Source organism: Salvelinus sp. IW2-2015, unplaced genomic scaffold, assembly GCF_002910315.2.
Source record: "Salvelinus sp. IW2-2015 unplaced genomic scaffold, ASM291031v2 Un_scaffold1849, whole genome shotgun sequence".
NCBI classification, from domain to species: domain Eukaryota; kingdom Metazoa; phylum Chordata; class Actinopteri; order Salmoniformes; family Salmonidae; genus Salvelinus; species Salvelinus sp. IW2-2015.
In genome coordinates, this window is record NW_019943214.1 from 103,019 (window position 1) to 130,661 (window position 27,643).

General features: G+C 44.0%; 1 protein-coding gene across 1 annotated transcript in view; it reads right to left on the minus strand.

The window, feature by feature from the left end:
- ndc1 (NDC1 transmembrane nucleoporin) overlaps positions 1-27,643 on the minus strand; it is a 48,075-nt gene that overhangs the window by 11,662 nt on the left and 8,770 nt on the right. The window contains 7 exon segments of the mRNA XM_070439684.1: positions 2,647-2,705; positions 2,708-2,769; positions 3,120-3,180; positions 3,295-3,348; positions 3,351-3,405; positions 6,763-6,889; positions 24,919-24,981. Of these exon segments, the coding sequence (XP_070295785.1) occupies positions 2,647-2,705; positions 2,708-2,769; positions 3,120-3,180; positions 3,295-3,348; positions 3,351-3,405; positions 6,763-6,889; positions 24,919-24,981 (481 nt within the window).

Sequence of the window (27,643 nt, forward strand, 5' to 3'; positions counted from 1 at the left end):
GTGGGTGGGCCGTGTCAGCTGCCTAGCAGTCGAGGGGGTAGATGGTGGGTCACTGCCTAGCAATCGAGGGTAGACGGGGGGGTCAGCTGCCTAGCAGTCGAGGGGGTAGCGGGGAACGGGGGACTGGGATAAAAAATACAAAATAAAAATATGGGACAAAACACACATCAGACAAGAGTGACAACACAACATAGAGAGATCCAAGACAACACAACATGGTAGCAGCACAACATGTAGAAGCACAACATGGTAGCCAGCACAACATGGTAGCTGAATCAGGGTTTAGTTTGGCAGCTGGGGTATGAGAGAAGCGATTACGATAGAGGAAACCAAGTCTAGATTTAACTTAAGCCTGCAGCTTTGATATGTGCTAGAGAAGGACAGTGTCCCGTCTATGCCATACTCCAAGTACATGTATGAGGTGACCACCTCAAGCGTCTAAACCCTCAGAGGTAGTAATCACACCTGTGGGGAGAGGGGCATTCTTCTTAACAAACCACAATGACCTTTGTTTGGAGGTGTTCAGAACAAGGTTAAGGGTAGAGAAACCTTGTTGGACACTAAGAAAGCTTTGTTGCAGAGCATTTAACACAAAATCCGTGGAAGGGCCAGCTGAGTATAAGACTGTATAATCTGATATAAATGGATGAGAGAGCTTCCTACTGCCTAGCTATGTTTGTTGATGTAAATTGAGAAGAGCGTGGGGCCTAGGATTGTGCCTTGGGGTACTCCCTTGGTTACAGGCAGTGCTGAGACGCAGATGTTCTGACTTTATACACTGCACTCTTTGAGAGAGGTAGTTAGCAAACCAGGCCAAAGAGCCCTCAGAGACACCAATACTCCTTAGCCGGCCCACGAGATGGAATGGTCGACCGTATTCAAAAGCTTTGGCCAAGTCAATAAAATAGCAGCACAACTCGCTTAGAACCAAGGACAATGGGTGACATCATAGAGGACCTTTAAGGTTGCAGTGACACATCCATAACCTGAGCAGAAAACCAGATACATACCAAGAGAATACTATAGACATCAAGAAAGCCAGTCAGTTGATTATTGACAAGTTTTTCCAACACTTTTGATAAACAGGGCAAAATAGAAATAGGCCTATAACAGGATCAGCTTGCATCTCCCTTTAAATAAAGGATGAACCGTGGCTGCCTTCCAAGCAATGGGGACCTCCCCAGAGAGAGAGACGGGGTTAAAAAGGTCAGATGTTGATGAATCAGTAAAATGTAAATTCTTACGTAAAATCTTTCCAGAGACTAAGCCAGCGGGCGGGCACATCAAACCTACCTGCTACAAAACCTATTCCAGCTGGGAAATGATGTGTTCATAAGAAGAAAATGGTAAACACACCAAATCTAAAAGAACAATGAAACTATTTGATTTAAATGAAAATATTTTACTAAAAGTTTCTCAATTTTATTTTTATTTTTTGTGTTATCCATGCTCAATCAAGCTCAATCATTAGTTGGAGACAAATGTTTAGCTGCCCCTTTAAGGGATGGACCATTACCGTGGTAACTTGCAGCAGACTATTGCAGCAAACTAACATTGAAAAACAACCTAGCATTTGAACAAAACGATGTAACTGGCCAAGAAACATGACAGTCACACTTTAGTAGCCTTTCTTGTCAACTTCTACAGGTGGCCTTGTTTCCCAAACGCTGTGTGACCACCCGCCAACGTGGCTGGTGAAATAGACATTCTTAGCGCCAAGGACAAAAAACCGACCCACAATTGTTGAGCGTTATTTTCAACCCTGCCTGGCAGGCCCCCCACCTCCACACGGAGGGGGGGCAGTGGTCCCTGAGGAGCAGTACAGTGAATGTATAGTACCAGGTGAAGGTAGGCAGGGTCAGAGGTTAGGTCAGGTCCTGAGAGCAGTACAGTGATGTATAGTACCAGGTGAAGGTTAGGAGGTCAGAGGTTAGGGTCAGAGGTCAGGGTCAGGTCCTGAGGAGCAGTACGGTGATATATAGTACCAGGTGAAGGTTAGAGGGTCAGAAGTTAGGGTTTAGGTCCTGAGGAGCAGTACATGGATGTATAGTTACCAGGTGAAGGTTAGGAGGTCAGAGGTTAGGGTCAGGTCCTGAGGAGCAGTACAGGTGATGTATAGTACCAGGTGAAGGTTAGGAGGTCAGAGGTAGGTCAGGTCCTGAGGAGCAGTACGTGATGTATAGTAACCAGTGAAGGTTAGGAGGGTCAGAGGTTAGGTCAGGTCCTGAGGAGGCAGTACGGTGATGTATAGTACCAGGTGAAGGGTTAGGAGGGTCAGAGGTTAGGGTCAGAAGTTAGGGTTAGGTCCTGAGGAGCAGTACAGTACAGGCTACGCTTCCGATTAGACCGACAGCGTGCGTCATTGCATCAATGTTACGTAATAAATTCTACAGTCAAACTGTAGATTTATGACTGGACGTTGTGAGCAACAACAGTTCAAACATTCACCCTTCTGCTACTATTTTCTGTCCAGTCTCCTCGTACAGGTCGATGTTATGACTACGGGATGAATCCCAACGTACGCACTGCTACTGCCTCCGCAACGCTGCAGGGCAGATGCAGACGCCATCTCTGTGCACCAACGACGCCCACGACGCGGTCGGTGTGATCGAGGTGTTATTGGGGGTCAGGGGAGTTATTATGTACCTCGGTAACAAAGATCCTGAAGAGCAGTACTGTGATGTACCAGGTTAGGAGGAGGAAGTCCCACTGATCCACAGGTGGTACAGGAGGGACAAGTCCAATAGACTAGACACACTGTCCAGAATGGATGGACCTGGGAGGGGAGACCAGAACACTTCTGTCATTGTTTAGTCTGTTCTTCATGCATTACCATGACGAAGTCCAGTTTCCCCATGGAAACCAAACGTAGGACTTAAAAGACATCAGGAAGGAATGAGAGTCTAAATAGAGCTGCCTAGCAGTCGAGGGGGTAAACGGGGGGGGGGGGGGTCAGCTGCCTAGCAGTCGAGGGGGTAGACGGGGGCTCAGCTGCTAGCAGTCGAGGGTAGGAGGGGGGGGGGGGGGGGTCAGCTGCCCTAGCAGTCAAGGGGGTAGACGGGGGGGTCAGCTGCCTAGCAGTCAAGGGGGTAGAGGGGGTCAGATTTTAAAATTAATATTGTGAGGTTAACCTGTGATTTGAGGTCAAGGTTTTTACAATCCAGGCTCGTGGTGCATATCCTGAAAGACAGGGAGATGGAATCAAATATCTTTTGACTACAGAACAGTTGGGAAACACCCCACTGAATAGGTCATAGGTCAAAGCCATGAGTGACTTTGGTAATGTCTCCTTACCCATGAAGAAATAGAGGAGAAGGAAGTTCCGGAGACCGTAGAGAGGCCTTGAACGCACCGGCCTTTCACCACTAGGGGCAGAGCTCCCTTGAAGCGGAGGTACTTGTATTGCTGAAACATGAAAGCAGAGCAGTGGAGGCTGCTGAGGGGAGGACGGCTCATACATAAGGTCTGGAACGGAGCGAATGGATGGTATCATACAAAGACGTGGTTTCCATGGTTTCCGTGTGGTCGACTTCCATTCCGGACCTCCATATGAAGCCGTCCTCCCTCAGCAGCTGAGGAGAACGGGGCACTTCCTGATGTCTCATAACATAGTGCTATCAAAGGTAACAGAAACTACAATACCCAACACTAGTAGACATTGATGGGTTATGTTCAGTAGAGCGCACTGTAGGAAAACATTATGCAAACTGAAAACAATATTCCACGTTATTGGACAGGTTCAGAAGCGTTCAACATTTTGTATCTACAGAACACAACCCAGCAGAGTAGCAGTCAATCCATTATCTTGTAGTTTTATACACTGGGCGTTTCTCTGGGAAGAGAGATGGACACAGGAGTTCTCTGGAAGAGAGATGGGACACAGGAGTTCTCTGGGAAGGAGATGGGACACAGGAGTTCTCTGGGAAGAGGGGGGACAGGAGTTCTCTGGAAGAGAGATGGGACACAGGAGTTCTCTGGGAAGAGAGATGGGGACACAGGAGTTCTCTGGGAAGAGGGGGACAGGAGTTCTCTGGGAAGAGGGGGGACAGGAGTTCTACCTACCTGGGCCCAGTTTCCCGATAGAGCTCAAGCTTACTAAGTGTTTTAACGATGCAGTGTTCCTACAACGGACTAATATGTAGCATGCGCTTCCCAAACACCACGCAGAGAACGTCCGCCATGTGTCATAACTGATACCAGATCAGCCCCTAGAGAGATATTACCACCTAATGGCTGCAAAACTCTGATGCCAGATCAGCCCCTAGAGATATTACCACCTAATGGCTGCAAAACTGATGCCAGATCAGCTCCTGGAGAATATTACCACTTAATGGCTGCAAAACTGATGCCAGATCAGCCCCTAGAGAGATATTACCACCTAATGGCTGCAAAAACTGATGCCAGAACAGCCCCTAGAGATATTACCACCTAATGGCTGCAAAACTAATGCCAGATCAGCCCTAGAGAGATATTACCACCTAATGGCTGCAAAACTGATGCCAGATCAGCTCCTAGAGAGATATTACCACTAATGGCTGCAAAACTGATGCCAGATCAGCTCCTAGAGGATATTACCACCTAAATGGCTGCAGAACGGATGCCAGATCAGCCCCTAGAGAGATATTACCACCTAATGGCTGCAAAAACTGATGCCAGATCAGCTCCTAGAGAGATATTCCACTAATGCTGCAGAACGGATGCCAGATCAGCTCCTAGAGAGATATTACCACCTAATGGCTGCAAAACTGATGCCAGATCAGCTCCTAGAGAGATATTACCACTTAATGGCTGCAAAACTGATGCCAGATCAGCTCCTAGAGATATTACCACTTAATGGCTGCAAAACTGATGCCAGATCAGCTCCTAGAGAGATATTACCACCTAATGGCTGCAAATAGAGGCAGCTTATTCTAATGCTTACCCAATAAAAATGCACAAAATCACAGATTCATTCAGCACACGTTGTTACACGTCATGAAATATATTGAAGAAAAAAACATGACAACGTAGCCTACAAACAGAACTCAACAATTCAATATGAAGGAAATATATCGGCCAATGGAAGCCTATAGGTCCTACTGCGTACATTCTTATAAATGCAGATTATTTTCCTTCGCTTGTTCAATTGTAAAGACATTGGCAACTTTGTTCCCAAGTTATCGGCGGTCGCAGAGCGATAAACAGCGTGCATTAGGAAAGTATTCAGACCCTTTCACTTTTTCCACATTTTGTTAAGTCACAGCCTTATTCTAAAATGTATTACTTTGTGTTCCCCTGCCCTCAGTCTACACAGACACACAATACCCCGTAATGACAAAGCTAAAACAGGTTCAAAACATTGCAAATGTATTAAAAATACAAAACTGAAATATCATATTTCCATAAGTATTCAGACCCTTTACTCAGTACTTTGTTGAAGCACCTTTGGCAGCGATTACAGCCTTGAGTCTTCTTGGGTATGACGCTACAAGTTTGGCACACCTGTATTTGGGGAGTTTCTCCCATTCTTCTCTGCAGATCCTCTCAAGCTCTGTCAGGTTGGATGGGGAACGTCGCTGCACAGCTATTTTCAGGTCTCTCCAGAGATGTTTGATTGGGTTCAAGTCCGGGCCCTGGCTGGGCCACTCAAGGACATGCAGAGACTTGTCCCGAAGCCACTCCTGTGTTGTCCAGAGCAGGTTTTCGTCAAGGGTCTCTCTCTTTACTCCATTCATCTTTCCCTCGATCCTGACTAGTCTCCCAGCCCGTCGCTGAATAACATCCCCACAGCATGATGCTGCCACCACCATGCTTCACGGTAGGGATGGTGCCTGGTTTCCTCCAAACGTGACACTTGGCATTCAGGCCAACGAGTTCAATCTTGGTTTCTTCAGAGAATCTTGTTTCTCATGGTCTGAGAGTCTTTAGGTGCCTTTTGGCAAACTCCAAGCGGGCTCTCATGTGCCTTTTACTGAGGAGTGGCTTCCATCTGTCCACTCTACCATAAAGGCTTGATTGGTGGAGTGCTGCAGAGATGGTTGTCCTTCTGGAAGGTTCTCCCATCTCCACAGAGGAATATTGTTGCTCTGTCAGAGTGACCATTGGTTTCTTGGTCACCTCTCTGACCAAGGCCCTTCTCCCTCGATTGCTCAGTTTGGCCGGACGGCCAGCTTTAGGAAGAGTCTTGGTGGTTCCAAACTTCTTCCATTTAAGAATGATGGAGGCCACTGTGTTCTTGGGAACCTTCAATGCTGCAGATATTTTTTGGTACCCTTCCCCAGATCTGTGCCTCGACACAGTCCTGCCTCGGAGCTCTACGGACAATTCCTTCGACCTCGTGGCTTGGTTTTTGCTCTGACAAGCACTGTCAACTGTGGGACCTTATATAGACAGGTGTGCGCCTTTCCAAATCATGTCCAATCAATTGAATTTACCACAGGTGGACTCCAATCAAGTTGTAGAAACATCTCAAGGATGATCAATGGAAACAGGATGCACCTGAGCTCAATTTCTAGTCTCATAGCAAATGGTCTGAATACTTATGTAAATAAGGTATGTTTTTTATTTGTAATAAAAATAAACAGTTTTCGCTTTGTTATTATGGAGTACTGGGTGTAGATTGTTGGGGACAATTTTTTATTTAATCAATTTTAGAATGAGGCTGTAACGTAGAAGGAAGGAAACAGGATAAAAAGAGACAGGAAGTAAAGAGACGGGACGTACCTGCATGGTGTGGAAGGAAACAGGATAAAAAGAGACAGGAAGTAAAGAGACGGGACGTACCTGCATGGTGTGGAAGGAAACGTAGTTCATGTTGTAGACCACTCCCACCAGGCTGTGGCTGTAGCCAATGAAGGCCCCCACCAGCAGCAGCACCAGGTGATATTCATTCAGGCACATCTCAGGACCACTACTGTAACCAACAACAACAACAGACAGAGACATTTGAACGGAGCTTTGCTCAATCATGAGGCATCGAGGAAAAAGAAAAAGAAACAAGACAGAAGAAAAAGAAGAAGAAAGAAATCAACCCAAACTATTTTTCAACAAATTCAATCCCTTCTAGACAATTTCGTGGACAAAACAGTTCACTGTAATAGTAAAGGTGTAAACTTGGCAGTAGAAAACCTAAACAGTATATTTGACTTCTCAGCTTCCCTATCAAATCTAAAAATGTCAACAAAATGAACAATGACAAATGGTTTGTTGAAGAATGCAAAAACCTAAGAAAGAAATTGAGAAAACCTATCTAACCAAAAACATAGAGATCCTGAAAACCTGAGCCTACACCTTCACTATGGTGAATCACTAAAACAATACAGAAATACACTACAGAAAAAGGAACAGCACATCAGAAATCAGCTCAATGTAATTGAAGAAACAAACAAGCAAAACAAAAAAAGGCAAAGTCTTAATGCTTTGTTGATTTCAAAAAGGTCTACTGCTCAATTTGGCATGAGGGTCTGCTATACAAGTTGATGGAAAGTGGTGTTGGGGAAAAAACATACGACATTATAAAATCCATGTACACAAACAACAAGTGTGCAGTTAAAATTGGCAAAACACACATCTTTCCTCAGAGCAGTGGGGTGAGGCAGGGATTCAGTTTGAGCCCCACCCTCTTCAACATATATATCAACGTATTGTCGAGGGCCCTAGAACAGTCTGCAGCACCCGGCCTCACCCTACTAGAATCTGAAGTCAAATGTCTACTGTTTGCTGATGATCTGGTGCTTCTGTCCCCAACCAAGGAGGGCCTACAGCAGCACCTAGATCTTCTGCACAGATTCTGCCAGACCTGGGCCCTGACAGTAAATCTCAGTAAGACAAAAATAATGGTGTTCCAAAAAAGGTCCAGTTGCCAGGACCACAAATACAAATTCCATCTAGACACCGTTGCCCTAGAGCACACAAAAAACTATACATACCTCGGCCTAAACATCAGCGCCACAGGTAACTTCCACAAAGCTGTGAACGAGCTGAGAGACAAGACAAGGCAAGAAGGGCCTTCTACGCCATCAAAAGGAACATCAAATCTACATACCAATTCGGATTTGGCTAAAAATACTTGAATTAGTCCACTCACCGACCAAGAATTCACAAAATGAGACCAACACCAGATTTATTCTCTGCATACAGAATTTTGCTAAAATAATGCATCCAGAGCAGAATAAGGCCAATACACACTAATTCTGAAAATTCTGAAAATAAATTCTACGACCACCTAAAAGGAAGCGATTTCCAAACCTTCCATGACAAAGCCATCACCTACAGAGAAATGAACTTAGAGAAGAGTCCCTAAGCAAGCTGGTCCTGGGGCTCTGTTCACAAACAGACCCCACAAAGGACAGCAACAATTAGATCCAACCAAATCACGAGAAAACCAAAAAATAGTTATTCCAAATGTGTCAAGTAATTAACAAAAAACAGCAAACTAGAATGTTATTTGGCCCTAAACAGAGAGAACACAGTGGCAGAATACCTGACCACTGAGACTGACCCAAAATTAAGGAAAGCTTTGACTATGTACAGACTCAGTGAGCATAGCCTTGCTATTGAGGAAGGCCGCCGTAGGCAGACCTGGCTCTCAAGAGAAGACAGGCTATGTGCAGACTGCCCACAAAATGAGGTGGAAACTGAGCTGCACTTCCTAACCTCCCGCCAAATGTATGACCATATTAGTACCACATATTTCCCCCAGAACACACACAAAGAATTTGAAAATAAATCAAATTTTGACAAACTCCCATATCTACTGTGTGAAATAGGCAGGTAAGCCTAGTGGTTAGAACGTTGGGCCAGTAACCGAAAAGTTGCTAGATCGAATCCCCCGAGCTGACAATTTAAAAATCAGTCGTTCTGCCCCTGAACAAGGCAGTTAACCCACTGTTCCCCGGTAGGCCGTCATTGTAAATAAGAATTTGTTCTTAACTGACTTGCCTAGTTAAATAAAAGGTCAAATAAAAACATGTAAATACAACAGTGTGACATCACAGCAGCAAGATTTGTGACCTGTTGCCACAAGAAAAGGGCAACCAGTGAAGAACAAACACCATTGTAAATACAACCCATATATATTTATTTTCCCTTTCGTAACTTAACTATTTGCACATCATAACACTGTATATATACACACACACACACACACACACATAATGACATTTGAAACGTCATTATTCTTCTGGAACGTTCTGTGAGTGTAATGTTTACTGTACATTTTGTATTGTTTATTTCCCTTTAGTTTATTATCTACCTCACTTGCATTGCCGATGTTAACATACGTTTACCATAAAGCCTTTAAATGGATTTCAATGAAATTGAGATAAAAAGGAAAGTTACAACTAAACCCTCAACTTATGAGGACAGTTTTTTTTCCACTCATACAGGGGAAAAACAAGTATGTTACACTAAAGTTAACTTGAGGTGCCCAACCTCAAACAAAATGTTGACCAAATAAACAGGGAATTATGAATAAAATATTCCTCCATAAATAAGGAATTACTACTCATAAAGGTGTCTGCAGGAAATGGCCAACCAGGCTAGTAGTTCTACCGTGTCCAACATGTACTACTTGTTATTGAAAAGTACAACACTTCCCTAGCCGGCAGCTAGTTTGACACGTTCTACTAGCCCGGTCTGAAAAGTACAACACTTCCCTAGCCGGCAGCTAGTTACAAAATTTGCATTTGTTAGTGAATGGAACGGAGGCTTGGAGTGTCGTTGAATGGGAAAGTCCATTGTGACAAAAGGCCAAAAGAAGGAAGTGAAGAAGCATTTTCGCTTCTGATTGGGAGAATGTGTCAGATCCAATCTGACTAAATTGCTCTGTGAAATATTGTTATGCTGAGAAACAAATAACTGTTCTGAGGCCCTGTTTTCGATTAAAGATGCAAAGCACTATCGGGGCCTTTCAGCACTATTTCCACAGTTCTTTGATCTTCTGCACTTATACAACAATGAATAATTCAGGGGCAAAGAAGCCGTCTTGTAAGAACAAAAACAAAGCGAGAAGATAAAGCCAGCCATTCCAGTCAGCCTGATTTGCAATAAGTGTCGAAATCTTTAATGTTTCTTTTCAACAAGCTGCACCATGAATGCTAAAACTGCCGATGGTGTGTTTGGTTTCTGTGGAGAAAAACAGAGACACGGCCATTGTCATCGTTGTCGGGATGGACAGCGTGATTGCGTGTTCTCCCTTGCTCTCCGCTGCGTGCCTGAGACAAGGCAATTATCCTAGATGCTAGGAATTAATTTCACCTGTGAGAAAGGGTCATATGCCTTTAAGGCATTGCTAAGCAGGGGGGAGGGATCAGGGGAGGAACGGGGGACTTTAGGGGTTGTAATAAAGGGCAGGAGATGGGTATTCATGAGACCTTAATAGACATCAACAAGTCAAGGTATTGATTGTAATGAGAGGGTTGAACAAGGTCAGGTGCTGTGTCCTCCTGTGAATTGGTGCAGGTTTGTGGAGCTGTTGTTAGAAAACAGATTACTTTAGCATTGTGAATGTGATGAATTGTAAACCGGATAAAGTTCATAATGTAATTGAATTACGTGTGTACACTTTTTCTCATTGTTTCAGGAGTTTAAAATATACTGGATTCCAACAGGTTCGGATTCATGTTGTAATCCAGATTACATTAAATCCGAAATGTATCATTAATGGGGATTACATAGAGAGAAGGGGAGGGGGCGATTTTACATATTGAGATATTTCTATAAAAGCCAATTCATATTGAGTGTCAGTTTATAGAATCCATTGTGTTCTTCTAACAAAAATTTTTTTGAATTTGCCCATGGCGAATAATTATGAACATAACTGAGGGCTTTAATCAGCATTATGCACTATGAACAAGGGACAATATCATGAGATAAAATGTGTTAATAAATAACTAACAATGGCGCATCTCTTTTCATGTCTCACCTCATTAATGTCTCCTCCTACATCCCTCTTCCCTATTTTCTCTCTCTCCCTAATGGTCTTTCCCTCATGCTCTTGCACTCATCTTTTCTCCTTTCTTTAATTGGTCTTTTCTCACTCTCTGTCAAAAGTCATCTAATACTGATTTATTTGTTGTTTTCCTCAGCCTCTTTATCTATATTTTCTCTTCCTCTCTTCAGTTCTTCTTGCTCTGCCGCTCTGTCGTTGCATCTCCATCTCTTCTTTATCCTTGTCTCGTCTCTGACAGATCATAGTAGTGGTTGACTGGGTGCTGGTATCGTGTCAGGGGTCCTTAGGCCGCATGCAGTTCACATTAGTACAAATCTCTCTATGTTGGGTAAGACTTGTTCATGCGCTAAAGCTGTTAGAAACGCAATAGGTAATGGTTCTGATCATCAGAAACCTCGAGTGGAATGTGAGTGGCAACTCACTCCCTCAGTAAGGACATCTATTATAGCGCGAACCTAGATAAACAAGTCCGCATGGTTGAGAACTAATGTCAAGAAACAACACTCAACTTAGCATGTAATAGTGTTTTAACGTAGGTTTTATGACATTGCCAGCATTTTTGTTAATGCACTCGTCACAGCTCTGACTGTTGGCTAAAACTATTTATTGTTTAGCATATAGTGTATGGATCTAAATTTATCACTCCGGCTCAATCAATAGTCATTAACTCATAACCATATATTACCCCAATCAATGTAATTAAAGTAATCAAGCAAAATAACCAGAGAGATGCTATATAAGTTAATAGTATTTTTGCTACTATTATGGGAACAGCATGGTGTTGTACGGCATTAAGATTATGAAGCAGTTCGGCATTAGAGTGTGTCACAAGACATCATGTATGCTACATCTAGGTGTTGTTGTGGAGTAGATGTGTAAAAACTAGTGTGGGTGGCATACCACGCTAGCACCAGGTTCGCATTCTCTCTTTGTTGGCAAATTGGGAAACTGATTAGTTTATAGGAATAAAATGCCTCAGGCAAGATACTTGAGAAACATTGCACTGTGTTGTGTGATCCACTAAGGCACCAAAGAGCTTCTTTCTGTTCTACGAGACAACTATTATGATATAAAATAGACAGATATAAAATTTTTAATATATATCAATTCAACATTGTACTCCACTAATTTCCCGTGTGAGATTAAGAGTTCCGCTGAAGGGTATAAATCTCATACACTAAGTTGGGCGTGATGTTCCTCTTAAACAAGCATTGGAATAATTTGGGAACACTCATTTTGACATTGTGCTTATAAGATAAGAAGGTTCTATTGTACGCATTCGAGGGGTCAGACAGCATTCGTTCGCTGTTATATATATCACCGAGTTCTGGAGTGATCAGATATTGAGGGTTAGGCCCAGGGATACCTAGTCGACGCTTGTTAGTACTCTAATTGGCTTATAGATCTGTTTCTCAACACTCAACTCGCTTACTTTGTTCTCTTATTAGTTTTGTCCTCTAAATCTGTAGATTGTTGAAAAGTTATATCCGTGAGTTGAAGGGTATATCATAATTGTAAGAGATAGTAATATGTGCTAGATTGAGTTTTTTAGTTGTAGGGTCAAATGTATCAAGAAATTATATTTGCTATGTCAAACTTCTCATATTGCATGGCAGTGGTGTAAGAAAAATGAAAACTGCAGAGAGTGCGTAATGCGTATGGTATAGTCCAAAAGAGACTATGTACCTAAGGTTTACAATACGGTTTTTGCAGAAGTGTGTCGATTTTATTTGATTATTGTATTGTACAATATACAGTCGGCACCTCGTTGGTCAGCTCAGTTGTCAAAGCCTCAGGCTATGTGTGTGCGTAGCAATGTCTGGAGCGATCGGGGTGGATGTTCTATAGCTACTTCATCTTCGCACAGAGATCTGAATACTAAATCGGAGAGCTTTCTAGAGCTCGGGTGTACGCCGGTACGAGTGGAGATTCTTTATCTCTATGTGAATGTTTTCTATCTCTCAAGGGGAACGCCAAGTAATGGCTCACGGGATGGCATCTGTATCTATCAATGGGCTTCGATGAGAATAGACAGTTGTGTGCTAGGAATGTATTGAGTGGTTTCAGGTGGATTTGTTGGAGGAGCAGTAGCCAGTGTGGGCGTGGTCCATGTGCTCTACACTGTCTCGCCTCGCTCTGTTTCTCATCACTTATCGAGTCTGATTTTGAGAATACATAGACTATCAGATGAATTCAGTTCATGTTGTCACCCCTTATTTATTCCTACATAGCGATGATTTCATGTCAGTAGTGTATGAATTCACATTTCAGGAGTTTACTCGGGACTTCACCTTGACACAATGTTTTAGAGATGGTTTTCCAGCTGTATCTTTGTATGGCATGAGATGAGCAGAAATACATGCGATCAGCTTTCAACTCTCAGATAGATACCTATTGTGCTGGCATTTGGTGGCGTGTGTAAGCGCCAGTCATTATCTAACTGTACCCAGGTACTGGTAGGGACATATATAACAGTTAATACTCGCAACGGATCTTTGATCTTGTACGCCGGTCATGACTATAAAGGACTCCTACTGTCTGTCGTTTCTCTGGCTGTAGCTAGACGACTCGGTCTCGGATGGAAAGCTATAACTCTAACCTTCAAACAGAGTAAGAACAATTATGATGGTTTAATTGTCGTTCTCTGGTCTGTGTATGTCCTCGTGGATACACGTTACTATTTCACGCATCATAATTTCTGTGCGCGTTATCTTGTAGCTGCGGTGTCCTCGCTGTCTTGCAACTTGTTTGTTATCGGTGAAGAGTTGTTATTATTTTGTAGAACAGATACATACTAGACCTAGAGACGTTGTTATCCCTTAGTAACAACGCTGTATGTATGTTTCCGTATCTTGCTCTACTCAGAAGCTTATTTGTTATGTATAGCCGTGTTTATGACTAGAGTTTCATCTTGGTCAGATATAACACATACAAGATTAAGGTGTAGGTTTCTGGCTGTGTAAGCCGTCATATAACTTACCTTACTGTAGTCGTTGCTTCTGGTCCTCGATGTTAAGCTAGCTCCGGAATATGTCTGCGTGAATAAATAGATAATGCGCTCATACACTGGTTATGCTCCAAGTTGTATTCTCATGGCTGTGTAGACCAGCAGTACCCGTATCTGAAGCTCTCATCATAAAGTATTGACGCTACATCTCGGTTTCTTTGGCTGGATAGATCAAAGGACATACAGTGCTAGATTCGCATTTACTTAACTAACATATGATTGTTAGTATACGTAGATTTCTGTCATGTCTGGATTAGAGACCGCTTAGGTGCATGCATGGTATCTAGTAACTGCATTTTCACTGATGTCTTGTTTCTACTTATCGTCTGTTGTTGACGCTCGAGTTTCATGAGCGTAATGTCTACTCTATGCGGACTGAAGGTATTGAGCTGTTTCGGGTTTCTGGGTCTGTTGTGTGGCGCTATTGTAGAGTTAAGAGACCTTAAAACGATATATAATCGCCTATCATTACTGGTAGTCGTTCTCTGGCTGTGTGTTGTTCGCTATGTCACAAGTTACACATTAAAAACTCTGGAAAATACTTGTGCTAGAAACTTTCTCGGATAAAGTCGGATTGTTCATCTTTTGGCTGCTGGTATTGCTGATAGACTACATACTAACCTCCTTATATGTGGTCTAGTTTCTTTCTTCTCAGATAGATAGTACGCAGTTCTATTATCGCAATAGATATTCTATACGCGTATCTACTCAGTGCCTTCTAGTCAGTTCCTGGTCTATTGTCTGCGGTCTGCTCCTGGTTCGAACTTAACTAACCCTACTATTTGTATTGGTCGTGTGCTCTCAGTTGCTGGTTGCCCAAGTTCCGTAAATAACTATGATGCATTTTAACTCCATAAATGTAGTTCGACGCTTTCACTGTCTGGCCTGTATTTGTCGTAGACCAATACAATTACACTGTTAAATATTACCTTACATGATGGCATATGTGCCGTTTGTAAGTCTCTCGCTTTCGTTGCTGTGGTAGTGGCACCAGTTAAAGCTTACTAAAATCTTATCTATTTGGTCGCTGTGACTTGTGGTCTCGAGTTGCTCTCCCTTGAGGCGTTGAGATAGCCAGTCGACTAACTTAAGACTTAACATTGTGTAAGATACTGTGGTCTCTGCTGTTGGAGTCCTTATGTGAGGACTACTATCGTTTAGGCTTTAGCTATCATGGATAGATAGGTCATCGGTTGTGCTCTTTGGCTTCGTATGGTTAGTCATACATAACTACCCTAAATAGTGTCGTATACTCTCTGGTCTAGAATAGTAGATCCGGACAGATGAATTTAGGACTTGGTTATCACATTGAACGTTTTATGTTATGCTATCTGGTTTGCGTTGCTTGTATAGTCTGAGTTCATCAGTGTTAGAATTACTTTATTGTATCATGATATTTATATGCTATTATTTACTTGGGCGCTATGCTCTAGGCTTATGCTAGTCAGTCTTTTACTGATTGAGGATGCTCCTCTGGTCTTTCTTCTGGGCGTGATGTGTGGAGTGTTAAAGAGACTAACGCGATACCTTGCGTTTGCTTGCTTGAAATATGGTCTCATTGGGTCAGATATGCCATGTCATTACTGAGTCATTCTCGTGAGCGTGTGGATAGTCCCGTTGTGCTGACTGTGTGATAGTGTCTAGGGCCTACCAGCTTCATCTAATTCAAAACCTCTCCATGTGCCGCTCCAGATATTCCTCTGGTTTTGTGTATCTCAGGTAACTTCAACTCTAGGAATAAAACGCTCATAACTGGGTGCAGCCAAGTCGATTTCTCTGCTGAGAGCAGATAGTTAGCGTCATCTTGTAGAACTCATAACGTTCTTAGACTTCATCTCCTTATGCGCGAGGGCATATGTTTCCAGATATACCTCTCCTGTGACTGTGGGTGCAAGTCAGCGTTCATACTAGTAACTTTATGGTAGTCATTCTCTGGCTGTGTAGCAGATACCTGTACACTATAATGTATGGGCTAGTTACTAATCTCTCGGCTGTGTAACACCACAGGAGACTGAACACTACCTACTGTAGTCATTCTCTGGCTGTGTGAGCCAAGAACGCAAACCTACCGTCATACTTAGATGGTAGTCCATGCTACAGTCGACATGGGACTGATCGGGTGTTAGCCTGGTCTCTCACTAGTAGATGCTCTAACTTCAGCTCACCGCCTACGATATCGCTCTGCAAGAGGTGATAGTTTTTGTTGAGATGCTGGAGGAAACGGTACAACATATCTATATGCACAAGTAAGGAACAAGTTCCTATACGACGCATAACCTGAAAGGCGCTCAGCATGGAACGAAGGCCTCTCTGCTCCAAAACCACATCAAAAGCCAGACTACGGTTTGCTCTGCACTAGGAAACGATTTATTTTTGGAGCAATGTCCTCTGGTTCTGATGAAACAAAAATAGAACTGTTTTGGCCATAATGACACCGGGTTAATGTTTGGAGGAAGGGGAAGGGAGGCTGCAAATGCCGAAGAAACATCCCAACGTGAAAAGCACGGGGGTGGGAAGCATATGTTGTGGGGGGGTCTTTGCTGCAGGAGGGACTGGTGCACTTCACAAAATAGATGGCATCTGAGGCCGGACAATTGGGATATATTGAAGCAACATGAGTCAGGAGTTAAAGCTTGATTGCAATGGGTCTTCCAAATGGACAATGACCCCAAGCTAGCTTTCCAAAGTTGAGGCAAAAGGGCTTAAGGACAGACAAAGTCAAGGTATTTGGAGTGGTCATCAAAAGCCCTGTGCAAGCAAGCGTGTGCAAGCAAGCAGGCCTGATAAACTTGACTCAGTTTTACCAGCTTCTGGCCAAGAGGAATGGGGGCAAAATTCACCGCAACTTAATTCTGGGAAATTGTGGATGGGTTACCGAAACGTTTGACCAAAGTTAACAATTTAAAAGCGATGCTACCAAATACTGGAGTGTAGGTGTAAACTTTCTGACTCACGGGGATAGTGATGATAGAATTAAGGCTGAAATTTTCCCTTGATCTACTAGTCCTCCCGTCACTGAAACATCCCGCACAGCATGATGCTGCCACCACTATGCATCACCATAGGAATGATGCCAGGTTTCCGCTCCAGACGTGATTGCCTTTGGTATTATCAGCTTCAGTTCAATCTTGGTCAGTGGTCCCTTTAGGTGCTTTTTGTCAACCAATCAGCGGGGCTGTCACGTGCTTTTACTGAGGAGTGCCTTCCATCCTGGCCCTCCACATAAGACCTGATGTGGATGGAGTGCTTGCACAGATGTTTGTTCTTCTGGAAGGTTCTCCCCAGCTCCCAGAGGACCTCAGATGTCTTCTGTCAGCGTGACATCAGGGTCTTGGTCATCGTCACTGACCAAGGGCCTTCTCGCGCCTCGATTGCTCAGTTGTGGCGGGGCGCCGGGAGTCTTGGTGTTTCGCAACTTCTTCCATTTAAGAATGATGGAGGCCAGCTGTGGTTCATGGGGCGCTTAAATGATGGGAGCTTTTTTTGGTACCCTTGCCCAGATCTGTTACTGTTTTCGGAGCTCTATGGACAGTCTTCGACCGTCATGGCTTTGTATTTGCTCTGAATGGCACTGTCAACTGTTGGGACCTTAATATAGGACGGTGCCAAATGGCATGTCTAGTCAATTGATTTACCATAGGCTGGAGCTCCAGGATCAAGTTGTAGAAACATCTCAAGGATAATATGGAAAAGGATGCACTGGCTCAAATTGTTCGAGTCTAATAGCGGTCTGAATACTTATGTAATTAAGGTATTGTCAGTTTTTATTTTGCATTACATGTTGCAAAACTGTTTTTTGCTTTTGTCTTTATGGGGTATTGTTGTAGATTGATGAGGGGGGGGAAACTAATGCATACATAAGTCTGTAAGGTCACAGGATGTGGAAAGGAAGGTGTGTCTGAATATCTGACGCAGGTCCACATCTGCCCAACTGACAATGTTCCTCTCGATTCCACCTCAATTCTCCTGCTCTCTTCTCTCTCTTTATTTTTCACTCTTGCTCTTCTACTTCTCCTCGTCCCCCTCTGCTCACCCTCGCTCTCTCCTCCCTCTTCCATTTTCCTCACGTCCCCTCCTTGGTTCTCAGTCTCCGTCCTACTCTTCCATCCCAACCTTAAATCTTTCTCTCACTTATTTTCCCATCACTAAAGTGGGAGTAGTTTTGTATGGCTGAGTACAGGGCAGACTGACAAAAGCAGTGTTAGGGGGCAAGGACAATACAAAAACGAGATTCGTTTCTTTGTCTGCCATCACTTCAGACGGGCCGTTGCTTCAATCAAATGGGTTATTGTATAATTGCAACATATGCTGCAGGGCTCGACGATTAACATTGGCAAGTGAATTTTTTTTTAAATAATCAACATGTAAAAATTACGTCTACTGCGATCATAATGGGAAGTGTCCCTCGGTATGTGATGTTTGCTCAACTGTCCTGCTTCCAATCTCTGCGAGGCGCATTAGAGTATAGATTATTGTAAGGCCTGCATTGGACGTCACAAAGTGGTTTCTGTCAATTGCAGTAGGGGAGCTGCGTTTTTTAGATCAAAGGCAAACCTACTCCGCGCTTTGAACATTTGCTGATAATAATTGTTTGTGAATTATTTGCGCCAGTAATAGCACTTTTGGTCAACAATGAAAATACCCTGGAAAAAGTCATGGACGGTTGCATCTGGCAGGCGTTAGGTGCCAGTGGTCATTGCCAGAGAGGAGAGAGGAAGCGACGCGGACAGAGAGAGACATGGTTGTGTAGCAGGTAAATAATGGTATATGAACAGACTAATATGGAGAGTGTAGCAAAACATTACGAATGCCTTCTAATATTGAGTTGCAGCACCCTTTTGGTGGGGGCGTGGTCCTCTACGAGGGTGTCGAAATCCGTTCCATGAACGGGAATGTAACTTCCAATGTTTCTCAGAGTGGTTGTGGCTGGAACCATTCGAATACACAGCAGAAAAACTGTTGCAGCGTGAAAAAACCCGAGAGCGTTGCAGTTCTGATGCAGGCACCTACAACCATACGTGTTCAAGGTACTTCAATATTTTGTCTTGCCATGGTCACTTTCTGAATGGCACACATGGTTCACATATGTCACTCTCAAGATCTCTAAAAATCCATCTCATTACTGTAGCTCAGATCTTCCTTTGGTCGGTTGGTTAGCCAGACTCTAGACATGTTAAGTGCATGGGTATGAGCATAGTCTTACATATGATGTAGAATAGTCAAAATATAAGTTGTAGAATCTATTGCTTAGCATTGGTACATGGCTGTGTAGTTCTCTCACATTTGGGTAGGTCAGATCTGGTCCAAGTGGAGAATGGGTAGCAAATGTTTTGTGCCTCAAGTGTATGTACGAGGCAGCCTACTTAAAATTGTATCAATAAGTATAGATACCTGTTGTCAATGGTAGTTGGTTCGGATGGTGTCTCCTCATGTCATGCACTAGTTACCGCTATTTCACAGGGCATATTAGTATCTCGGTCATCTTTAAATTTCGTTGCCATTGTGTTGAGAGTGTCCGATCGTCCTAGACTGGCTGAATGTGACGCTTTCCATCTATACCAACTGGAGTATTACGCACTGTGCCGCTGCTACGGTAAGGGATTCCTCGCCAGGGATCGACAAAACTCGGCTCTGAAGTGAGAACGGGCAGCGCCGGCAGTGGAGTATGGGTTGGCGGGCAGTGTGAATGGTGGAGACAGAGACAAAATTCATCGCAATAACTGGAATGAAAAGGTATATATAGTACTTGTCATACTAGTACATGATACTGCGGCTCTCATCACTTTGGTGACTCACGTGGATATGTCGCTTGCTCAAATTGTCACTGGTACATACACAGGTCCGCATGGTCCATGCTCGTGTTTTACTGGAGATAGGTGCTATAAGACTAGTGGAACTCAATATCATTAAGATATGTCTTAACTCTGAAGCAAGTTCACGCTCCTAGTAGTTGTGATATGATTTGTGCTGTAAATGCAATAGTTTTCGGTGAGGTCAATAGCTTTCATTGAGATCATAACGTATCACACGCACTATTTTTCCTCACGATTCTTTGTTATTTACTAGAGATGTTGCGTAGTGTTCGTTTACGAGAGCCATATCTTACTCTTGTTGCGCAGCAAATTCCTTCTGGATTGTGAACTTTGTCAGCTGTGTTTGTCGCGGCACAGATTATGAGAGAAATCAAGATATCACCCTTCGAGCAATCTAAGCTGTGCTAATTAAGGTTATGGCTCGGTAGGTGTCACACTGTCTCACTAGCACGAAGATCGTCCGAGTTATCTTTGTACAGTGCCCATGTTCTACTTAAACGCTTGCTCGTATTTTAATGGACGATGTGTGGCATGTCGAATGTTGCGATCTGTCTTGGATGTGACTGGTGACACAGTTCCCAGCATTCCATCCTTGGTTTTATGGTGTGGTAGAAAGTATTACACTGGGCGCGATATTGTCCTGGGACATATACTATTAGGTCAGCGTCTGTGCAGATTAACCCTATGGTTTATTATGTTGTGGGTGCTTATTCTAGATCCTTGGATGGGACCTACTACACAGCTACACGAGGACAATAAATGGTTATCACCGTCTCGTCAGGCTATATCATAGAGAATGGTGCAACGCACATGAAGAATGATCATGGGCTTTGATCCATAGCGGAAATTGTTCAGCCTATGCCTACATATTCGGGGTGCTCTGTTCTTAGACAATGGCTGAGAGGTGCAAAAAATGATCTCATGAGTGAAGCTAGCTCATCTAGTGTCTCGACCAGCATTATCCCTTCTGTTCTGGGTGGTGCCACGGCTAGCATGACACTTCTACAGACTCCATGATTCTATCCTGGTGTCAGTTTGATTTATCTTGATGTATTGGATACTTGATATGATTGATCATAATACTCACTATGGTTGTCTGTACACACTCGATATAGCGCACGCATGTTCTCCAAGTCTCGCTGTCCTCTCCTGTGTTTCCTCAGTTCTTGTGGCCAGGGGATCTTGCGCTCTGCTAAAGCGCATGACTACAAAGGAGGACGGAGCGGTATGAGTGGACGATGCCTCTCGGCATCAACATAGAGTGGCAGAGAACATCATGCGAGCTCGCTTGATGAAGGTCTAGCTGTCTGGTTATGTGGTTTGGTGACTTCCACCTATTGAGTGCGTAAGCGGGATTCTTTGTGTGTGTCATGACTCAGCTTATACAGATGCCTGACCAGAGAGGGAGATAGCGCAGGCTAAACTACTGTGAGGCACGTGGATCACAACGTTTAAGTGAGTTTTTTTCTCATCTCGCTGGAGTAATCTAGTACAGAGCATCGAGACTGGAATGACAGATGAGGGCCACGAATGGCTGAAGATAAACTAAAGGCTCTTTTCAGTACTCGCGCATGGTATATGTGAAGATAGTGCTTGCAACTCTATAACGTCTGTTATCTCCTTGGCTGAGAGCGAATAGTAGGATGTGAATAATCTATTTGAGGACTGTGGGCTCATATTTTCTACAACTTGTAGAAATTCCCCATTGTAATACTTTCTCAAAGGATTTGTGTCACCATATAATATACAATGCACACATGAACTTAATTGCTTTTGAAATGGCTTACCAAAAGGAATCGGACATTGTGTTGTGATTGTGTACATGCGCCTTTTTTAGCACTTGTCATAGTAGACTTGGATTTTTTTTTTACTTGTCGATAGCTGAAGTCAATTGTCCCAACAAAAAGGTTGTACAATTGTTAAAATGTGACTGAAAATTGTTGTTGTATGATCAAGGAACTTCACAAATTAATTTCAGGGAATCTTGAAGCATAGGAAGTTATTGTCAATTAAAAGGCCTATTATAAGAATATCAATTTTTTTACTTTGTCAGAATGACATGGCGCAGTATTGAATAGGGAGAATCCTGCCAATTTTTTGAGGAGCTTGGAGGAGACTGTTTTTACAAGCAGAATATGGCAGTATTGGTTTCATTAACTGCGCACCCATATCAACTGCGTTGTTGGGCCATTTGCGGTTATACACGAGTGCCGGTGGAAAGTTACTTGTAGGACGTCGGACATGACATGACTTAAATGCATGCTAATAGCTAAATAGTTAACTAGTGAGAGAACCATCCAAAATACAATGTTTTGATGGCCCTTCTACAATGAGGGTAAGCAAAGTTGAGCTGTCCATACTCTATCCTTTGGTAGACACGAGGAGTTGATTGTAACTTTGAGGCAACGCCGTGGTGCGCCATAGGTGTTGGAAAAGCTATAGTAGTCTCTTATTGAATACTTCAGTTTGTCTAATGTGTGGACACGGCTTGTATAAGTTCATATGTTCGATGGAAGCGGTAGGGCTAGGGTTAGATATATTGATAGGCTTTGAGCACTTTAGAAGGGCTGGCGGGATCAAGATGTGAGTTGTTGATTAGTCGTTGCATTTAGACGCGAGGGAACTGAGGGTCAAGAGAACCGATGTACATAATAGCTAAGGTGCGGCTTATATGGGACAACGGTATGTGTTGTTGATCGCGTGTATAGGACGAAACGGGTTTGCGCTCGGTAGAAGTGTCGTACAGATGCTCTAGCGGTTGGCTCGGTCTCGCGAAGAACAGCTAGAATTTGGTACAGTTTTTTTTCTCGTGTTATGCTAGTCAGAGTGGCTGTGCAGTACGCAACCAACGTTGTCACACTAGTAGATACGCAGGTTAGGGAGGAAGTTGTATTAGAACTATCTCTTGCTGAGACGACTGGGTTCTTAGCGACAAGCTCGCTTCAAACGTTAGCTAGACGGGTAGGGACAGGCCTGTTGTACTCATCATATAAGACGCTGGGAGATCACTGCTAGATAACGTTGTTACAGGAAGACTGGCTGCACTTGCTATAGGGAAAGATTGTTTTGGTACTCTCACATCCATCATACGACGTGCAGGAGTTATGTAGTGGTCTCGAATTGTTAGCTTAGCTGGCTAGCCGATGTATATGTTTGATTCGGATCTCTATCAAATCATGGTACCTGTCTGTGGTCTAGCGCTCAGAGGACGTGTTCAATACTTCTAGCTGCTGCGCTCAGTGGAAAATGTGTTAGCTCACACTTGAGTCAGCACCGGGCTCGTAGAACTGGCAATGCTAGAGCTGGCGGCTAGTGGAGTGTGTAATATGTATTCTTTCCTAGGATATTCTATACGGGGTAGGTGGTATGACGGACAATGATGGAGTTTATAATACGTGTCTCCTAGCGGAAACTGGAATAGGTTTGTACCATCTTGTCACTCAATACAATTATTAATCAGCAAATGTGCAGAAAGCCGCGAGTATGCGTATATGAGTCTATTGATCTACCAACGCAGCTCATGACTGCAGTGATTGACAGACACTTGTGACGTCATGCAGGCTAACAATAATTAACACTATTTACAAGTCCGCGGCGCAGTCTGTACGATGTATGTGATACTGCGGTATGAGACGTCGAAGGCAACAGCGGCTATCCATGGATCAACGGAGGACATTATTGAATCCTAGTTCTCATGATGGGTCGGACGCTCACGCATAATTGCTGTTTCCGCTAGTGGGACATGTGTATTCTTTATCTAAAAAAGCATTCACTTGTCCCTGGTTGGGACTCAATGTTAATGTCGTACTTGGGACTCTGAAGAGATTAACTGTTCAGGCTAATTATACTCCACTCTGTATGCTCTTTGGGGTGATCTAGGGACAGCATAGTGTTGTGGACGATTCCGTGGAATGTCGCTTAGACTGAGGCGAACGATCTTGATAAGTTATCATATAGCTATTGTCTTCCCTATCCGGCCTGGCAGCCTTAGTATGGACTGCTTTCTATTGTCAGTCCTTGAGGCTGTCGGTTTCACTGAGCATGGTACAAAAACCTATACATCACGTTTCTAGTGCGATGGGACAAGATAGAGATGTGATTAGGAGACATGTTTCATAGAGGTTTGAGCGGTGGCACGGGTAGAGATGCATAGGTAGAAGAAAGTAGAGAGAGGAGATACAGTCTCGACTGGAGACATGCGGAGAGGTTGTTAGAGTTGTAGGAGCAAGCTGAAGAGAGTGAGCACGGACGGCCGGGATAGACGAAGTTAGAACGAGAAGAGGAAAATAAAGGAGCTATTGTGCCCGCTAGAGAGACACGGGTGCGAGGTGGTAAGTGAGAGGTATATCATGGACTCGCTCAGCTCGGCTGGGAGACGTATAGTGGCGGCGTCTGGTCTGGATATATTACGAGTAACCCTTCCCTTTTACATCTCTCACTTACGTCGTTCAGCCGGGCAGCTAAGTATTGTATGTACATCATGTCTTCTAGCATTAAGTTTTCCCCTAGCCCTCCGAGGGCATACTTCGTAACTCAAATAGTACCACACTCCTAGCGGTAACAGGACAAAGAGATAATATACATGGTCTTTTTGCAAAATGAGTATTACCCATAAAAATGAAATACTTATTTACATGAAGTTCTCAGACCCTTTGCTATTAGAGCTCGAATTGAGCTAGTGCCTCTGTTTTCCTTGATTAGGTTTCTTATGAGATGTTTCTACAACTTGCACTTGAGCAGCTCGGCTCCATAGGCCATATAAGGTACTAGAAATTCACAATCTTGTACTCTATAGGAGACATGATTTGGGAGGCACGGACATAGTTTTGTAGTCCTATAGTCTACAAAGGTACAACAGTTTGACAAGTAGATGTATAGCAGAGCAAAAACCAAGCCATGCAGAGTGCTCGTAAAGGAGGGTTACTGTCCATAGCATCTCAATCCAGGTTACAGCGCGGGGATCTGGGAATAGTGTTGGAACCAAAAGAATCTTCACTATGTATTCCATCTTGGGATCACTGGAAAATGTATCGAGCCCATCTGAGGAGCCCAACTGCTTGCGATTCTCTCCATTCACTTTCTTGTAGAATTGTGTGAGGGAAGTTTCTGGGAGCTACCAAAAGATTATACTATCTAGACGCTGGTGGTGCTTGGTTGTGGTGTCTCACCTCTCATCCTGTGTACAGGGGGTGCCCAAGGACGGTAGCCCTCCGATGGTGAAGGCACAACACAAGCTACTAAACACCCATGATGCAGTGCACCAGTGAGTGGACGAAACTGACGGGGGTGGAGCACCTGACCCAGGAGGGCGATCTTGGAACAGGCGACGGATGGGACAACTGGTGGGAATCAATCAATTAATCAAACAATTAATAAAACAGGGTGAATGTTGGGGATGTGTTGTCCAGGACACTTGGCACCACCATAAACAGAGGGAATGCTGGGACTGTGTTGTCCAGGATTTGGCACCACCATAACAGAGGGATGTGGACTGTGTTGTCCAGGACATTGGCACCACCTAATAACAGAGGGAATGCTGGGACTGTGTTGTCCCAGGACATTGGCACCACCATAAACAGAGGGAATGCTGGGACTGTGTTGTCCCAGGACATTGGCCCCACATAAACAGAGGGAATGCTGGGACTGTGTTTGTCCCAGGACATTGGCACCACCAGTAAACAGAGGGAATGCTGGGACTGTGTTGTCCCAGGACATTGGCACCACCATAAACAGAGGGAATGCTGGGACTGTGTTGTCCCAGGACATTGGCACCACCATAAACAGAGGGAATGCTGGGACTGTGTTGTCCAGGACATTGGCACCACCATAAACAGAGGGAATGCTGGGACTGTGTTGTCCAGGACTTGGCACCACATAAACAGAGGGAATGCTGGGACTGTGTTGTCCCAGGACATTGGCACCACCATAAACAGGGGAATGCTGGGACTGTGTTGTCCAGGACATTGGCACCTACAGTACAGTGAGACCTATTTTAGATATATTTCCTTTCCTCAGTAATTGTATTGTCCTGGTTCCACCCACGAACCCCAATCGCTGCGGCTCCGTCCACTCAGAGGTGTGATCCCCTGGGAGAACCCTTCGTGGACTGGCTCACCTGTGTAATACTCCGGTTGAAGAAGCCCACCAGCAGCACCACTCCACACAGCAGAATGAAGGGAAGATGCCACTGGGACTGGTCAATAGGGACAGGCATTCTGGAAGCAGACAACAAATCATTAATAGGCTGTGAATACCTATATATACCCTTCCACTGGACTGGTCAATAGGACAGGCATTCTGGAACGAGACATTACAATAATGTGCTTACAAGCAGTCTCCGACTTAATGTCTTAGTCTGGCTACACAGCCAGAGAATGACTACAGTAGGTAGGTTAGTCGGCTACACACCAGAGAATGTGAATACAGTACAGGTAGGTTAGTCTGGCTAAACAGCCAGAGAATGACTACAGTAAGGTGGTTAGTCTGGCTACACAGCAGAGAATGACTACAGTAAGGTAGGTTTAGTCTGGCTCACATCCGCAGAAGAATGACTCAGTCAGGTAGGTTAGTCTGGCTAACACGCCGAGAATGACTACAGTAAGCGTTGTCGACTGGCTACACAGCCAGAGAATACTAGTAAGTAGTATAATGGCTACACAGCCAGAGAACGACTACAGTAGGGTTTAGTTTAGTAATGACTGGGTACACCAGCCAGAGAACGACTACAGTAGGGTAGTTTAGTATGACTGGCTACACAGCAGAGAACGACTACAGTAGGTAAGTTAAAGTATGACTGGCTGACCAGCACGAGAATAGAACTACATGTAAGGTAGGTTAGTCTGGCTACACAGCCAGAGAATGACTAGTAAGGTAAGTTTAGTCTGACTGGCTACACAGGCCAGAGAACGCTACAGTAGGTAAGTTAGTTATGGCTAACACAGCAGAGGACGACTACAGTAGGGTTTAGTTAGTATGACTGGCTACACGCAGAGAACGACTAAGTAAGGTAGTTAGTTGATGACTGGTACACAGCGCAGAGAACGACTACAGTAAGGTAAGTTAGTCTGACTGGCTACACAGCCAAGAACGACTACAGTAAGGTAAGTTAGTCTGACTGGCTACACAAGCCAGAAACGACTAACAGTAGGTAAGTTAAGTATGACTGGGCTAACACAGCAGAGAACGACTACAGTAGGGTTAGTTTAGTATGATGGCTACACAGCCAGAGAACGACTACAGTAGGGTTAGTTAGTTGGACTGGCTACACAGCCCAGAGAACGACTACAGTAGGGTTAGTTAGTATGAATGGCTACCCAGAGAACGACTACAGTAAGGTAAGTTAGTATGCTGGCTGACATACAGCCGCAGGAAACTACAGTAGGGTTAGTTAGTATGACTGGCTAACAGGCAGAGAGACTACATAGAGTAAGTTAGTCCTGACTGGCTACACCAGCAGAAACGCCTAGAAAGTAAGGTAAGTTATCTGACTGGCTACCGCCAGAGACGACTACAGTAGGTAGTTTAGTATGACTGGCTATAAAACACGCGAGCAACGACTTACAGTAGGGTTAGTTAGTATGATGCTACACAAGTCCAGAGAACGATACGTAGGGTTACGTTAGTATGACTGGCTACACAGCCACGAGAACGACTTAAGTGGAGGGTTGAGTTGTATTGACTGGCTACACAGCCAGAGAACGACTAACGTAAGGTAAGTTAGTATGACTGGTACACGCCAGAGAACTGACTAAGTAGGGTTAGTCAGTATAGACATAGGCTACATCAGTCCACGAGAACGACTAACGTAAGGTAGTTAGTCTGACTGGCTTAACAGGCCAGAGAACGACTACAGTAGGGTTTGTTAGTATGACTTGGCTAACAGCCAGAGACGAC